The 17,890-nt window shown below is 37.8% G+C and overlaps 1 protein-coding gene across 4 annotated transcripts in view; it reads left to right on the forward strand.

The window, feature by feature from the left end:
• Window positions 1-94: 94 nt before the first annotated feature.
• The window catches only part of LOC104033409 (serine/threonine-protein phosphatase 4 regulatory subunit 1), a 27,390-nt gene continuing 9,594 nt past the window's right edge, over window positions 95-17,890 (forward strand). The window contains exons 1-12 of one of the 4 annotated variants that reach the window (XM_075721415.1): window positions 95-122; window positions 247-291; window positions 6,963-7,095; window positions 7,451-7,557; window positions 8,134-8,276; window positions 8,951-9,097; window positions 11,531-11,638; window positions 12,793-12,858; window positions 13,441-13,599; window positions 14,135-14,328; window positions 14,687-15,123; window positions 17,009-17,241. In XM_075721415.1, the coding sequence (XP_075577530.1) occupies window positions 116-122; window positions 247-291; window positions 6,963-7,095; window positions 7,451-7,557; window positions 8,134-8,276; window positions 8,951-9,097; window positions 11,531-11,638; window positions 12,793-12,858; window positions 13,441-13,599; window positions 14,135-14,328; window positions 14,687-15,123; window positions 17,009-17,241 (1,779 nt within the window). In that variant the 5' untranslated portion in view covers window positions 95-115. Of the gene's footprint in view, window positions 123-246; window positions 292-1,179; window positions 1,222-6,962; window positions 7,096-7,450; window positions 7,558-8,133; window positions 8,277-8,950; window positions 9,098-11,530; window positions 11,639-12,792; window positions 12,859-13,440; window positions 13,600-14,134; window positions 14,329-14,686; window positions 15,124-17,008; window positions 17,242-17,890 lie in introns of those variants that run through there. The other 3 variants (XM_075721416.1, XM_075721418.1, XM_075721417.1) reach the window with 3 other exon arrangements.

Raw genomic sequence — 17,890 nt, forward strand, 5'->3', positions numbered from 1 at the left:
ATTAAGCCGGTGGCGTTTCGGCTGCGTGGAGGCTGACCCGGGGGCAGGAAGTACCGGCGGCTCCTCCCTTTGCCCTCTCGCTCCCCTCCTCCTCCTCGCCCATGTCCATTCCAAGATGGCCGGTAAGTGGGGCCGGCGGGCGGGCGGGCGGGGAGTGCTGGGGCGGCTCGCCCGGGGCTGCTGCCGTCCTTGCCGGAGCCCTCCGAAACCAACCCCCCGGTATCTCTCTTCTGTTTTTGTTTGTAGGGATCCCTTTGTATTTTGTGGATTTGCAGGATGACTTAGATGATTGTGAGTAACTGTTTTTTATTTTTCTGCTCCCTGTTTAGGCCCTTCTCTGCTCTCCCACCCTGGGGTTCTTCTGACGCCCTCTTTTCCCTCTCGGCGTTTTTATCCAGGTTAGGGTGACGGGAGGATTTTGAGGCTGTTTGTACTGGTAGGTGAAGGCTTATAGGACGTTAGGGCTCACGAATTAAGAGAGTATTTGTGCGTCTGCAGGAGCGCGGCGCTGACAGGGGACGCGGGCTCGCCCCCTCCCTCAGCTGCGGGCCCTCGCCTCACCTGCCGTGTTTTCTAAGCCTTTAAGGGCGGGCTGACGGGCCGAGCCGTCGAAGGACGGGCAGCCTCTTGAAGCGGGGTTTTGGGGGGGGCGGCCGCTGTCCCGCCGGGGAAGGAGGACCCGCGGGCGGGAGGCAGGCCCGGGGCGGCGTCTGGAAACCGGCCTTCCCAGAGAGCATCCCCGCTGCTTCGGATGGCCGCTGAAGTGCTGGGCTCGGTGTGGACAGCAGCGCCAGCCATGGCCCGCGATGAATCTCGAGGAAAGGAGAACGGGTCCGGCCGGCGGTGGTTTAGGGGATTAGCTCCGCTGTTGTTGTCGGTGGAAATTAGCTCAGAGTAGCCGAGGGATTTCCTAGCTGCGATTGCTCAAACGGGTGAGACTTTCAAATGCTGTCGAGGCTGCTGAGGACGCCGTGTGTCGCGCTGTCCGGCGTCCCTGCGGCACGGGCGCTCGGCGGGACCTGGCTGCGGTGGCTGCTTGTGCGCCTCGGAAGTGGGAGTAGAAGAAAAACCGCGGCTGTGCTCTGGCTGCCTCACACGAGCCAGTGGTTTGAGGTGGAAGACGGTGCTGTGGATCCTAGACCTGGCAAGAGCTCCGCCTCAAGCCGGTGTAGTCCAGAGCTGTGTTACAGGGTCAGAGCGGAACGCCTATCAGACAGCTTGGTAAGAGGTGTTGCTTAAGGAGATAAATCTTTGACCAATAATCATATGAACTTGTATTGCTTTAGAAAGCAGCTGTGTATGTGGGGTGGTTTCATGTGCGCTTTGGATGCTGGAATGACTGTTCTGTGGAAAAAAGTGAAAACCGATACTTGAATTTGTTTGTTGTGACAGACTCTGTTTGTTTACTACAAATCCATTATTGTTTAACAGTACTTGAAAATGTGTAATAGATGGATTCTCTCCCCCTTCAGTCTAGCATGAATAATTTAGGAAGGAGGTGGTCTTCAGGAACACCAGGGGAAATGTTAGAAGACAAGTGAGAGCTAAAGTATTCCATTAGAAAGATGTGCAGGGATGTCACCTCTGCAGGTGGGAGGTTGTTCTGTGGGATTTTTGTTAGTTGCTGCTCTTAGGTGTTGTTGCTCTCAGCCTTTGAGGTTTCTGCGTTTCACTAGTAGGTAGCAGAAAAAAATGATGTGTTGTTTGTATTTTGAAAATGGTGAGATTGCGTATGTGAGAGTTCTTGCTTTGTTTTATGTTTGTATTTTTGTGTACTGCAAAATATCTTTAATGTTTCTCTTACACAGATAAATTGTAACTGTGAGTCTTAATGAATTTAAAACTAATTAAAAAGCATCCTTCTTCATTAATGCAGTTATCTATTTGAAAAGCTAGAAATCTAAAAAAAAAATTAGTTAAGTGTGGAAGATAGTACTTGAAATACATGTACTTAATACATAGGGATTTAAATTTTTGGTAATGCTGTAAGAAGTTGCTTAAAAAGAGGTACTAAAGGTTATTGCTTGCTGCAGTAAGTAAATGTAAGAAGTTTGTAAAAAGTCGTCAACTTAGATGACAAAAAGCACTTTATGTGTTGAACAGGATTTAAGTAAGAAGGAAATTAGATACATTTCAATGTGCTTATGCTGATTTAAAGACTGTTTTGCAGTAGGTTCCTCTAGTAGAAACGGTGTAACAGTTGTTGCTGTAGTACCTTATGGAAGAGTTGAAAGTATCTTTCTCTGCCCTAACTTAAAACAAACAAACAAAAAAAAAATCCCACCAAACAAAACCCTTGATAGTGCTAATGAATGCTTAGCTTTTTTAATTGATTGGGTCTTTCTGAATTGCTCCCAGTTCCCTTCCCAATTTTCTTTTCTCTGTATTAAGGAAAAAAAAAACCCAAACTGGTGTATCATTTGAGTTCTGTTTGCTGAGTGTGTAAAGCACAAGCAGCGGAAATAAATGCAAACTTCCTGTAGCATTCTGTTATGGGTCTTGGCCTTGAACCAGGGGTGACTATCACTAGGAGTTAGATGTTCATTTTTCGTTAGTGTTCAGTCTTTGGCTGTTCTCTTGAGACTGTGAGTAACGGATTTGTCTGGTAAGTTGATTAAGAAGTTTGCTCATAGGCAGAGTCATGAAGTTAACAAAAATGTTCAGATAGAAAAGCTTTGCCATAAGCAGTAATTAATAATCTTTTTATGTGGGTCACTTAAAATTTGCGTAAAAGAAATGATCGGTTTCAGGATGAGCATGTAAATAAAGGGATGTGCGTTTTAGAGCATTACTGAAATCTTACAGTTTAAAAATATTCTTTAATTAAGTTCATTAGTTTGACACTGCAGTTAGAATTATGGCATTGAAAGCTGTGCTGTAGTTGTGTTACAGCAGAGTTCAGACATCCCATCTAGACTGAGATATTGTTGTGCTAATGCAATGACTAGTCTAGCAAAGAGTTCGTTTTATGAAAATCTCAGTGAAATAAATAACCGGAACTCGATTTTTACTTTCTTAACTAAATTGGTGAAGTATTCTTATGCACCTTGAAGATCAATTCCATTGAAACAAACAGAGAGACTGGGGGATTCCTTTGAATTTTGGGAAAAGCTGTAGTACAATTTACCTAAAGTCATTGAGTACAATTTGAAACTTGTTTTTTGTAAGGTGAGATATTGGATCATCTGGAAAAATAATTAGCTCAATTATGCCTTTCATACAATAAAGAAAACTTATTTTAAAAATTGTTTTTCCTTCCAAAAACAGCAGGAGAGAAAATTACCTCCTTGAGCTTGTGAAATCATTGCCTTCTGCACTAGTATTTTCTGGTTTGTATTGGCAAAAGTGGATAGTGGTACTAGTGAATGATGTTGAATTGCATAGTTAAATCCTGTGACCCTGTAGGTGTTTCTAATAGGCTCTAAGCAGCTTTTGAGTCTAGATCAAACTAAGGCATGGTGAACTCAAGTTCAGCTGTGAGTACTGTCACATTTATTCTTGCTTATAGGTGGACAGATTTCAAGCTTGCTTGTTTGATATCATTAGAGGGAAAAATACTGAATGTTTGATTCGCCTATGAAAGAACATTAGATAAGTTAAATACTAGTTTATTATTTTTCCATAATTTATTTTCTGGTACTCTGGTGTATTCTGAAACTTGTAAGTACCTGTGGCTTCTTTTTTACGGGAAAAGAAAATTAAAATTCTTGAGAAGACAAAATAGATCCTGCCATGACTATTCCTTACTTACGTGTACTGAGTGTGTGGAAAAAAATTTCAGGTATTTAACTCTCTTGATCCTGAGGATGGAGTAGTTCGCTCTGTTTTCCCTCTGGTCCTAGAGGCACTGGTGTGTGCTTACCTAATTTAGATGAATAATAGAACTACTCCAAGTAGTAAAATTAAGCATGTTCATCATGTATACAAAATTAGTCCCAGGTGTAGTATTGTAGTCAAACTTAGAATTGAGATTTACTTCATTGTCATTTGAGTTGTTAGGAATTCTGAAACATTTGAAGTGAACTGATGAGAGCCTTCATTTTTAAACCATGTCTTAATTCAGGAACAAGTGGGCACTAGATAAAGTTAATGGCAAGTATATTGATTTTTATTTTTTTTAAGCCCTAATAAATCTTTCTTTGTATAACAGGAGGCTAGCCTCAAAAACTAGCTTGTGAAAGAGTGTCCGATCTGTGTGGATTTTAAAATATATATATTATAATTGTGTAGATAATAAGGATAGTCAGAGTTGGGTTTGGATATGGAGAGTTTGTTGCAACCTCAGAAAGGAAATCTGCAGTCCTACATGTGCTGTATAACTTCCTGTGAGCTTTCAGTGGTATAGCAGGCTTCTTTTGAAGCGGCAAATACTGGATGCTGGCTCTTCAGATACTATGCTTGGTGGGAAAGCTAGCCCTAGGGCATGTGGGCAGACCAATCCCAGACAGATCTGTGCAATGGAAATTATATGCACTTGTGCAGATAAATGTTTTGAACCTGGAAGAACTTCAAAATGTATAAAGAGCAGCCACTAGGCATAATGACCAATTGAATGGAGATAAGGGTGTCAGTATAATATGTAGTCATTAGAAAAAGCCATGAATAATTAGCATGTGTTTCTGATCATGTAGCTGTGGGTTCAGTTGTAGTATCTGTGTGAATATTTGAAATATGAACATTTGGTATAATCCCACAGTTTTCTTCTGTTTGAATCCCATTGAACTTGTTGGTCAGAGCATATTGTCTGCAAGAATTGCAGAATTCAGAATTGCGTTAGTCTTTTCATTCAACTGGGTTCCTTGGAGACTGTGTGCTTTCTTAAATCAGTCCGCTTTTTATTTCTTTCCCTGAAGATCCAGGTATAACATTTTGCTCCAAGTATGTTCAGGTGATTTCTTCTTTAAAGGAGCTGTATTTCCGAGAATGTTTTGTCTCGTGGTAAATAATTGTAAAGCAGTGTTTTATATGTGAAATAGGAATTTTTCTGTAGAAAAAAAGCTGAGGCTTGGTACATCTTGGTAATAGAGGATTTTTTAGTATAAAAAGTGATTTATAATAGATTTATAATGCAGTTTAGAGCCAAAGGTCATTGCGCTGGGTGTCAGATTAAGGGATTCTTTAGGGAGGAGTGTTTGTAACATGAAACTGGTGAAGTAAGAGTGCGGGTGGAGCTGAAGCTTAATTATCCTGATTAAGGTACAGCCATTTCAGTCCTGAAGAAATTGTTATATCAGAGATCATAGAACTACATATATGTGTAATTTAACCCATTGTCAGTTTCAGAGTTCATTATGAAATAACACAGAATTTCCTTTTAAGATGTGCAAAAGCTTTGTACTGATTGGGATGACATATTGGGAAGGACTAAATTGTTTTTTTTTAAATTAAACCAGCATACTGAAAACAGGGAGTATATAGTACTTTACGTACATGCTTCTTAATCTTCAAAGTGTATCAGTGGGAGAGGGTATTCCTGTTCTTCCCATTTTACAAATAGGGGAGGTGGGTGCTATAAATGAAACTAGTCCTGGTTTGCTTTTAGTTACTTAGCCAAAGCTCTGCTGTTTTTTAGTATGGAGGCACTATGTAAGTTCCACTGCTTGAAGAGAGGAGGTCTCTGCCTGTAAAGGCGTAACCTAGAGTGCCTAGATTATAGTCTCACAGGCACACTTTCAAATACAACCTATTTGGCGTGTCATTGTGCTTTCAAGTTGTTAACCACTTTTGTGCTTTCTTTAGTGATTTAAATACCTAATATTGTGTCCTGCCAAGTCAGAAACTGGCTTCTTGTCTTCAGTGGTTGTCACTCTCAGCACATATGCTGGTTTGAGAGACTACTGCTTGCATCTGAGAAGCAGTATTGGCTCAATTTGCATGTAGTTAAGTTATGATCACAGTTGCTATATTATTTATGCGAACTAAGTGTGCATAATTCTAGGATTGCTTGGTTGGGAAAGTTGTAAACCCAGAGCAGGAATATCAGCTACTCTAGTGCAACTCTTTCTGTGGATTTGGTTGCTGTATGTGTTCCTATATCCATTGCTGAAATGAGAGAATTTGTGTTGCAGGCAGGTTATTTCACTGCCTTTGTTTTAAGGATGAAGGATTTAAAAAAAAAAAAAAAAAAAAAAATTGGCAGCAGTTATCCTATTCCCTCTGCTCTTCAGTCTTATGTTTTGCCTGTAACCTGTACTCAAGTGCATGTTACTGGATTAGGTGACTGTAAGACTTGATGGGGCAAATTTTAACAGTTGGTATGGTAATACTTGGTTAAAAGTCTCAAGCTGCAAATACAAAAAATATTTAGAAAAGAGTAGGTTTGCATGGGAAAGTCTGTAGTTGGTAGGTCTGCAGTAGAAAGCTCCCCGTATGTTGGCAAGTAAGGTAAAGTTGAAGTTTTTCCTGAAGTTACCAGTCTGAGTTGGATGTATGGGACCCAGTAACTACAGTGAGAAAAATGTACATTGGTAACTTTGAAACAGAACGAAGAATTTGCTGTTTTAAAACAATACAGTTTGGGATTTTCTCTCATTGTTAAAAATTCAGTTTCTTTTAATAGGACTGAATTTCCTTTTGAATTTGTCTGTCAGTTTGTGGCATGCAATTTTGTCAGCTGAGCCCTCTTAACTCATAGTGCATGTGGTTAGTCCACTCAAATTGTGAAGTAAAATATGTTAAAAGCCAAGGATTTTATGGCAATTGAAATGAATTAAATTTCAGAGCTTGAATTTACAGGTCTATGTGCAAGTGTTGCTCTTGACTTCATTAGGTACAACTTAAGATCTTTTTGTAAGCTGTTTCCAGTGATGCACAGATACTTTTCCTTTGAAGAATAGCTCGTAGAGTTATCAGTATAGTGTATTTTATACTGTAATATCTCTCACTGACTTTTGGTTTTTTCTTTCTTTTTTTTTTTTTTTTTTTTGTTTTTTGGGGGGGGGTGTTTACTCTTGTCTTTCAAGTTGGGTTTGAAGATTATGGACCAGACTGTGATAGCATGAGGATAACGGCATTCTTGGATATTCCTGGACAGGATAATTTAACTCCACTGGCTCGTCTAGAAAAATATGCCTTCAGTGACAACATATTTAATAGGTAAGGATAAAACAGCTACAATTGATGATACCCTGACTCTGATAGCGTTGTGGATGTTAGTGTCGTAACTTCTGTTATCATTCTCCTAAGCGCATGCCTAATGTTATTTCTGTTTGAATAACTTTTATATAATATTTCCTTAAAAAGAGGTTTTCATTCTTGGTTATCTGAATAAGATTTGTCAACTCCATCTTTGTTTTGTTGGGATGTGGAGAAACTGTATAACTGATATGTCTGAATGCTTAGAGAAGAGCTTGATCTTTAAGGTGCCTATTTACATTTGACTTCCCCTTGCATCCCATCTGCGTGACGTTGGCAGGATATTAAGGCAATTAATATGTTGTTCACTCTGCAGGCAAATTATTGCCAGAGGTCTTTTGGATGTCTTTCGAGATTTCAGTAATAATGAAGATGACTTCCTGACTGTAATGGAAATAGTGGTCAGGCTCTCTGAAGATGCAGGTTTGAAAGTTTTGGGGGTTTTTTTGTGTGTCTGTGTGTTGTGTCATTTTTAATTTTTGTAACTTGTTTTATAAGCTGTAATATAGAAGGCAATGGGTGAACTAAAGAAATGAAATCTTTTAACAGCAATATCTGTCAGTGAAAACAGGATTAATTTTTTTCTGGTTTTGAAGCATTTTATATGGTCGGTGTATAAATGAAAGCCTCTTTATTTTCAAGGAATTCATTAAGTCTGAATGTGTGGTGTATGTGTCACAGAACAGTTGTATGCTTTAATACTTCATGTCCATACATTCATGGTAATTGGGTTTTCCAGCTAGTGCTCTTATTTTATCTGATTTTTCTGGGAACTGATCCCAAGTCTCTGGGCTGTGATGATGTATGTAAGGCTGTTCTATTTTATTTATCTTTCCTTTAAGAACAGGCAATCTCAGTGGTGATATTTCTTAGGTTTTGAGTCTTTTCACTTTCCTCTGTTGTGAAACATTAAACAAAAAAATGCTACTTTTTTTCTTAAGGTACTTGATCTTAATTTCATATTTACTGATGTAGTTTTGTCTCTCCTTTTATTACTAGAACCAACTGTACGTACAGAGCTGATGGAACAAATACCTCCTATTGCCATTTTTCTGCAAGAAAGTCGACCAAAATTCCCAACAGCATTTTTTGAGTACCTTATGCCCATAGTAGTGAGATACCTCACAGATGTTAACAATCAGGTAGGAAAAACAGACTACATGAGTTGAATTGTTGGAAAATTCTGTGTGGCTCAGTGAATTTGAGGCATGAGGAAGACATAATAGGAGAGTTTGTGTTGATTGATACCTAGCTTTTACATTGTGCTTTGTGTTTATTGGTTTCAGCACACTTTGCTAGGGAGGTCTGAATATTTTTTTTAAATATTTTCCTTAGCAGGTAATGGGCAACTTACATGAAAAACAATTGCTCACCACCAACTGACTAATGCCCAGCCTGTCCCTGAACAGTGGCCCCTTGGCCAGCTTTCCCCTAGTTTATGTACCGAGTGTCACGCCGTATGGTATGGAATGGCACTTTGGCCAGGTTGGGTCAGCGCTCCTGGCTGTGCCCCCTCCCAGCTTCTTGTGCAGCTCCAGCTTCTCAGTTGGTAGAGCATGAGAAGCTGAAAAGTCATTGACTTGGTGTAAGCACTACCTAGCAACAACTAAAATGTCAGTGTGTTATCAATGCTATTCTCATACTAAATCCAACACACAGCACTATGCCAGCTACTAGGAAGAAAATTAACTCTATCCCAGCCAAAACCAGGATGGTCATACCTGTATGTTCATTGAAAACATACCTTTTGTGGTTCTCATATCAGTAAATAATGTTTTTACAGTGATGTACTTGTTTTGTTTGTTCATATCAATAGGTTAGAAAGGCAGGTCAAGAAGCACTGCTTATACTGTTAGAACAAGATCTTGTTGCCCAGAGTGACATTGAAAATAAGGTGTGTCCAATTCTGTTGGACCTCTCTGCTCCTGACAGTGATGATGAGTACAAGGTGGAAGCCGTGAATGTAAGTGAATTTGGAAGAAATCTTGTTTCTTTACTTTTTTTCCTTTTTCAATAGTTTTTGCTCTCTATCTTTTAGAAGTGCTGCTATAAAGCTCTTTTAGAATGTAACAACTTTGTGTGAGATTTTCATGAGCATAAAACCCAGAAAAGAAAAATTTTACTTGCATTCTTAGTGTCCTGAGAGCTTTACATTAATCATTGAACTTAAACTTTCTATACCATTACTATTTCAGTTTGTTTTATTCCTTGTCTATTTGTTAGTTGCTCTGTTGTGAATTGAGAAACTGCTGTTGTGATACAGTTGAAGCTTAAGTGTGCTAAGCTGTTAAGCCTTGAATCTGTAGGTTTCTTAGTCATTTTTAGTGTTGAGCACCATTGAAACAATGTGAATTCTCAAAGAATTTGGACAGGATCAGGACTTGATGCACCATACTGAGAGGTTAAAAATGATCTTAACTGAATTTAAGAAGAAAACAAGGTTGTCCTGAGTACTGTTTATTAATGCCTTTGGCTAAGTGTAGAGGTACTTTGGGTAAGCTTTCTCTAGGTCCTATACCTTCTTGTATGATGAAGAAATCTGGGCTTTTGTGTCAATGAAGTGCTTGAGGAATCTTTTTGAAATAGTGATTCTTGAAAATTGAGCTATATAGTACAGCAATTGGGAACAAGAACGTTATCATATGCTTAAAAACGTAAGGTATCATGTCTTCAAACTCAGTAGAAGTTATTTTCCCAAAATGATGAGGAGTGTTTTCCTATAGATGATTGATGATATATTGAGTACTTGAATTGAGTATTAAAAAGACCTGCCACTCTTTTTCATTTGTAACAGTACTTAAGATGAGGTGCAGGAATAGTGCTGACATTCAATAAGCAATCAAACCTTCTGTGTTTATTCATGAACATACTTTACTTTTTTAGTTTAACACAAAGATCTTTAATTCTTACTCTGAATATTTTAAAAGATCAGGTTTAAAGAGATCATCTTCATACTTCAGGACGCCAAATGATTGTCAAAATGGTAGCCAAATAACTAAAATGCAGTTGGCTCTTGGCAGCCTTGTTTTAATTCTTGTTAAGATTGTTATGTTCCCCAACAGTTTCTTTACATTTGCTCTACTAGGTTTCACAGTAATGTTGTAAAAGTATGAATGATGACCTGATCTTCATTCTTAAGCATTTAAAAAAAAAAAAAAAAAAAATCCCTGTTCACTTTCAAGAAGTCAGTTAACTCCACAGAAAAGTGCTGGTGTGTAATTACATTTCAGCATGGATATCTGATACTTGACCTGTAAAATAATTTTACCAGCTAGATTTTTCTCTTCCTTGTTTGGGAGTTGGGTATCACTTAGGCAATTTTCCAGGGTGACATCCGAGCACCAGATGCCTTTTAGGAGTTTGAAAATTTGTAGTAAGGTCCTTGAATGGTGTCTTCCTTAGTTCTTATTTAGTGTTCTGCTACAAAGGCAAACGTTTCTAGGAATAAAGCTTATTTTTGTGGAGGTAGAAAGCTTCAATAATGTTGGAAAAATAAAAATAGAAACATGAGTGCTATTAACCTGACAACACTTGTCTAAGCATTAAACTCCTGGTGCTGCAGGCAGAACAGTTGAGTAGAAAGGTGCATGGGAGCCCTTTCCTTTTTACTGTTACAAATACAAGAATTACAGCAGGTTATCCCAGAAAGCGGGAGCTGAAAGGAAGTGTACAATCCAAAGCACCTGATTTTCACAGCAGAAACATGGTTTGTAATGGTAGTTAAAATTGACAGTTCCTCAGAGAAAGCTAAATTAATGAGCACGTTACTAACTTTCTTTAATTATGGTCGATGTCAACTCCTAAAATTTCTGAGGATGATTCCTGTAAAGCATGCATTAGCTCATGTATATAATTAGTTTGTCTTAGTCTTCCTTTTCTCTCCTGTTGTGTGGCAAAATTCTGTTTTATCATGTTGTCTGAGCCTATAAAGAGCTGGGGCTGTGCTTGTTTTTAAGTATCTGAACAGTCCTGTTAAAGCCAAGGGGCTTACTTGCATGCTTAAGCTTGAGATATTTCTAATATGCTTAAAGATGGTGATTTTGTGTGCTGGCTAGTGCAATGGAACTTTTGTCTTCTCCATACAAATGATCAGTGTATGTCACATTGTAAAACACCTTGACAATGAATTTATTAATAAAAGTCTATTTAACTGGATAAAAAACCACAATGAATTATGTGCAGAAATGTTATGTTCAGGCACAGTGATGTAGAATGATTTAAAATAAAACCTGTATTTGTGCTTTACGTAAAACAGGTGTATGGAAATACAAATAATGTATAGCAGTTGAATCTATTTGATGGTAGTTGCTCTGATATTTTTAGGAGGAATATTTGGCCATGCTTACAAGCTTTTTTATTTTCTTTTCCTTACACATATCCCCTTCTTGATATTTAGATAATCTGTAAAATGGCTTCTATGTTGAGCAGAACCACAGTTGAGCACATGTTGCTTCCTCGTTTCTGTGAACTGTGCAGTGATGGGAAATTGTTTCAAGTCCGAAAGGTTGGTGTGTTTTCAACCCTAAACCACTTAAAAATGAGTTTTTATGTTGCTGTTCAAATGCCTTCCTGAATAATTTAGTCATAACTTTAGGTGATGAACTTCGAAAGAGCCTGGAAGAGCAGTTTTAATTTATTGGCATGGTTATAGTTTCTGTAGTTCAGTAAAGAAATAGATAACAGTCCTTGGTGAATGGCTTTGGTGTAGCAGTTAAACTGATCTTGCACATTTAATAGTTTTGCACAACCATTTTTTTTAAGGCACTGTGCTTGCTTATAAGATGTAAACAAGTTATCTAATCTCCACCATCTTATTTCAAAACCAAAAATTCAAAAGTAATAGATATTTGAGACATCCTTCCTTTTAAAAATAAATAAATCTGGTATTACGGAAAGAAGAAATCCCAAAAGTGTAAGACTTACTTCAATTCATGGTCAAGTACAAAAGGGAGCTTGTAGCATAAGAAGTCTTAAAATATTTGAGTAGACTTAAGGATCATGCAGAGCTTCAGTTTGGTCCTTAACATAAGCTGCACTTGTTGGAATTTGAGCTGCATTGTAGCCTTCTAAGTAAGCATATAGACGGAACAAATCGTATGTTAACACAGTTGTATCTTAATTGATTTCAGATTTTGGCAACATCTTTTTCCAACATGAGGCAATGTCCCTTTTCCTTTAATTATAGTATTTGTAATGTACTGTAAATGGCATCCACTTGAGACCTTGATTAAACTTTGCTTCAGCAAAGTACTTAAGCCAGTCTCAGCCATAGCAAAGATAGTTCTGTCAGTACACCTAAGTCCTGACCCTTGTATCATATTTTAGTCTGCTTTGGTTTTGACAGCTGCTATTCAAAGTAATTTAAACTTTCAAGTAGGCTTATTAGTCCCTTTTAGTGGTTACTGAAGTAGATAATGCTCTTCATGCAGAAACTGTTATTCCTTTTCATTTCAGAGGCATATGGCTTATGGAAGCTTGCTCTAATGAGTCTTTTCTAGGGATGAGTTAATATTACAGGATGTAGTTACATGGGTGAAATTTGAATAGTCAAACATGTGCAGTTGTTACATCGGATAAATAATGCATGGTGAAGTTGATAATAAAAGTAATGCACTTGAAAGAGCCAGAATGATGTTAATGACTTTTTTTATTTCTTAGATTTGTGCAGCAAATTTTGGTGACATTTGTAATGCAGTTGGGCAAGAAGCCACAGAAAGACTGCTGGTATGTAAAAATCAAAATCAACTTACAGGACTTGTATTTCTCAGTTCAAAAGGTTTAATAATGAGTTCTTTTATTATGTCCTCTGTAAATTAATCAGTGTGCATGCATTTTTTTAAAATTGATTTGGCTAAGGCTCTGGTTGCAATTACATAGCAAAACTGGGAATGAATAGAAATGCAAAGTTCTTGTTTTGCAAAACACTTTTAAAATGTAATTGACAGCATATATATATATATACACACATACACACTTTAGAAGTACTGACTCTTTCTTTCTTTCCCTGAACAAGATGGTAAGTCAAGTTGCAATTTCAGGAAAAATAGGCCGTTAATAATTCTTTCTATTCTTTCCTAGTGCATATAGTTATATATAAAAACTTAATGAAGTAAATGGGAGACAGATGGTTTTTTCCAATTTCTTCAATTAATATATATTTTAACTTGTCCCTGTTTGTTCTATTCTTCACTTATTTTATTCTCTCTTGAGTTATTGTCTTCAGTTTCCAAACAAATACTTTGATAGTAAGTTGCTGCAGTCTTTGTTTAGTCTTTAATTAGTCTTGGTTTTGCTTATTTTTGGCAGATTCCCAAGTTCTTTGAACTCTGTTCTGACAGTGTTTGGGGAATGAGAAAAGCTTGTGCTGAATGTTTTATGGCAGTATCTTATACCACATCCCCGGAAGTTCGCAGAAGCAAACTATCCCCACTGTTTATCAGTCTTATTAGTGACACTTGCAGATGGGTAAGTAACTCGCTCTATAATTGATGCATCTTCCCGGGCAGATCATACACAAATAATGGGCAAGTCAGAAGTGTGCTGTAAAAGTTCTCTAAACTGAATTTGCTGAGATTAAGAGTCTAATCCACTAAAATCTGTTCTACTCTGATAAAATAGTATCTTTCTTATTTTTCCTCTCTCTCTCTTACTATTTTGAATTTCTATCAGTGGGTTTTTTTTATAAGTGTAAACACTCTTTTGAGAATAGGTTGCTTGTGTTAAAGGTATTAGTTGAAGTAGACAGTGATGTCCTTCAAATTTATAACTTTTAAAAAAAGTTTCCTTACTATGAATGTAGATCCATGCTTAATATTCTAACACCCTTTGCTTAGGTGTCACTTATTTGGTAATTGATAATTGGTTATATTTGGTATTAAATGAAGTTGTTATAGTAAGGACCAATTGGCTCTTACTAAAAAATTGAACAAAATTCTTATTTTTCAGCATTAACTCTGTGGGAGTTGCATGAATCCTGACTGCTGTCTTTATACTGTCACAGGTTCGTCAGGCTGCTTTTCAGTCTCTTGGCCCGTTTATTTCTACCTTTGCAAACCCTTCAAGTGCTGGTCTTTACATTCGAGAAGATGGGACACTGAGTATCCGACCATCAATGCAAGATGTGAATTCCAATTCCTGTCAGCCAAGCAACAATATAACTTTAATGTCCTCCAGTACAAATGCTGTATTGTCCAGGTAAAATCATGGGAAAGATGTGGTGTAGTGGAAGGGGGAAGAAAGAAGATAATTCTTCTACTTGCTCTTCAGAGCTAAAAATCTCGACTTGAGAATATAGTTCCAGAAAAGGTGTGAAGGGTGAGATCATACGTGTCTGTTTGAGTGTAGCCACATTATTTAAAAATTCACTCTGATGGGCTCACAGGAGGGTGAAGGGGAAACTGGTGAAGTAAAGCATAGTGGTAACATAAATTCTGTCTTTTTGCAGAGAAAATAAGCTGTAGTTGTTGCTGTCTTTTATGAAGTATTTCACTGGAAAGTATTGTTACAGAGTACTTCAGGTTTTATTTGGATAACTGTGTGTGTCTGTTACCAGTTCAGAACAACCAATGGAAATCAAACCGGAGTCATCGACTGAGGAGACTTCAGCTGAAGTTAATACCAAGCTCTCAGCTGAGAACCTAAATAAAGATACACGGGAAGAAAGTTCAGATTATTGTAACAATCCTGGAGAAGATGTGTCTCGATTGTCTCAGGGTGACCAAGTTGCTGCTGGTGTCATAGAAGTCACTAAGGACAGCAGTTTTCCTGGAACGAACTTAAGGCTACAGTCTGCTGAGGACGTATTTAATACTTTTCTATACTGGCGCCCTCCTCTGCCTGATATAAGTCAGGATCTGGAGTTGCTTCAGTTCAAGACTGAAAAGCACAAAGATAGCTGCTCTGTGCCATGTAATAGCTGTGTTGCTAGTAGTGAAATAAAAAAAGTTCTAGAAAGCTTACAGGAGCACATAGACGATCCAGACGTTCAAGGTGAGACTCTGTAACAGTAAAATTGTGTTTTCTCTGAGCAGGTTTTCTCCTGACCTTTACAAAACCCTTGACTGTGTTTTAATTGGCTTGGTATTCATAAGGTGATGAGACTTCCTTGAGTAGTAAATTATAGTAGAAAGTTATGCAACAGCCTTTTTCACAAGACCCGAGTTATTTCTAGCACAGCTGGGGAAGTGTTCCCAGCTCCTGTTTGCATGAGAAATAATTTGGATCTAACTATAAAAGGGAAAAGAATTTGTTGAAATTTGTTAAAGCTGTCTTTAATTTTAAGTACTGTAACTAAGTACTGTGGTTTTAGGGACAGAGCTAGCTGTTATAAGCTGAATTCATTTAATATTTGGTTGAGTGAGAATGGCCCTAATACCAAGTCATCTTTCCTTAGCCTCCCCATACGAGCCCATTGATGAACACACTGCAGTGTTGATAGCCTGATAGTGGGATGTATATGTGTGTCCTGGGCCAAATCCCTCCTGACAAGCCTGTCTGTCATCCACAGTCAACTCAGTTTCTTGTTCCACTAAGTCTCTTGAATACTCCAGTGAATTAACAATTTTCATCTGCCTGTTTATTCATCCCGTCTCTGCATGCCAAGTCATATCTGCAGGACCTGCAGCATCATTTGGATTCCTTGCTATAGTAGTAGTAAGCCGACTGGCAGCATGGCATATTTAGGTGGCTCCCCATGGCCATTCGGAAAGGTACGAGTAAAATAAAAGATTCTTCATGTATGAGAGGCAAAGGATTGGAAAGAGAAAGATTTAAAAGAGGAAGAGGTGAAAAAATTAAAATTTAAAGCCGTAAAGGAAGAAGTGGAAATTGAACGAATGAAAGGAGAAAAAAGTGTAAATGAGTTTCAGAAAGAAAAGGCAGAGAGTAAAAGCAAAAGGAAAAGAGAAAAAAAATTATGTAGAACTACGACAAATGGAGAGATGTTAGCTTGACAGCTAAACAGTGAGAAATGAGGGGTGTAGAGGCATGGCGGAAAACAATGAAGAAGATTCACACACACCCACACACCCTGCCTTTTTTATTATGACTTTAGCTGAGGAGTCTTGTTTCCTTTCTCAGAAAAAGGAGATGTGGATGTTAGTTTCTGTTTTCCTCCTGCTCTAACTGCTAAAACACTCATAAATATGCTGGTAATCCATTTTTCTGCCTTTTTAAGTTGTCTGTTCCCCTTACTTCCAAAGTATTCTAGTATTCTTCACCTTTAAAGTATGCCCTAAAGTTTCATCTTAAGACTGTACTTGCCGTAGGCTTTTGCAGATGTAGCTATCTCAAAGTTTCTGCATTCTGAACTCGTAGTAACTCCATGTTCCTAGCAGCAGTGTAGCATAATGTGCAAATACAGTTTGTCCTAACTTTATTTGTGATACAGTGGTAAACCTGATCTTTTGTTTTCTATCTACTTCTGCAAAACGGTTCCGAGATGGTTTGACTAATTCCCTCTGGATAAAGTTTTTCTCAGAAATGTTTTAAATGCACATTGATGCCTTTTCCAAGCAGCTGAATCAATTAAAGAATGTAACAAAAGAATTTGTATCAAAATGTTTGACAGTATGAAGAGTGGGAGGTGAGCCATTATGCTCATTACAGGGGATTATTAGAAATATCTTTTAGTAGTAGAAATTGGTAGAACGCTTTTGCTGAAAATGTTAATACATCCAAGTCATTGCTCTTGATTTGTGATGGTTTTGTGGAAAGGTAATGGGCCTTTCCTTTCAAAGAGCAAATGTTTTGCTAATATACCACTTCTGTGCAGCTCAGACTGGGTTGCTTTTTATCTTTCCAGATTAACTAATTACAAGTTTAATGCTTTTTAGTGCAGAAGGGAGACTAAATAGTCTTCTCTTGCTTTATACAGCTCAGGTCCAAGTGTTGTCTGCTGCGCTTCGAGCTGCTCAGTTTGATTCTGTTGGTGACTATGAGACCAAAAAGATGGAAGAAAGCAGTGGCAAACTTCAGAACAAAACTATTTCAGATGAAACAGCTGTTTTGGATGCTACCTGCAAGCAGGTGGAGGAAGATGATCTTTCATCACCCGCCTCCCAGGATAATATCAGTGACCAGTCTACCACCAATATACTGAAAAGCACAGTAAGTATGCATTGTGCTCCATGTCTGACGTGAGTTCTTACCAGTGGAAGTACTGTGTGTGTTCACGTAGTCCCAGGGATAACTGACCCGATTCTGATCTAAAGCCTTTGAACATTACTACACCATAACTATCACACTACTTATTTTAATTAAAACAGAAAAAGAAAAGCTGTTGAGGGCTATTATTTCTGTTTGCACACAAATTACCTAAGAGTTAAAGTTCTGCAGTAGTCTTGTAGTTTTTTTCAGATGAAATGTACAAAGCACAGTTTTACCTCTTCCTGTAATGAATCTAAAAATAGTCTTTTATCTTCAGGCAAGAGGCTGAATCAGGTGGTGACACATACACAGTTCCTGGTTACTATGTCTTGATTATAATGTACAGATAGGATTAAAAAGAATTGTTTGTACAGTATTCAATGTTGTTGGAGCTGATTGTCAAATATAAAGAAAAACTCCTTGTCTATGAACAAAAATTGCACATAAAAACCTGTAAAAGTTCTGTATTTTACATTTTTGTTTTTGAACTTTGTATGGTTTTGGTCTTTTAAACCTTTTAATGCCTTCAAAGTTTTTTGTTGATATTTGATATGCTTCATAATTTCATAGGCTTGGGAGTTTCCAGCAGTATGTTCTAAAATAAGTAAAG

This window comes from Pelecanus crispus, chromosome 14 (genome assembly GCF_030463565.1).
Source record: "Pelecanus crispus isolate bPelCri1 chromosome 14, bPelCri1.pri, whole genome shotgun sequence".
Classification (NCBI taxonomy): Eukaryota; Metazoa; Chordata; class Aves; order Pelecaniformes; family Pelecanidae; genus Pelecanus; species Pelecanus crispus.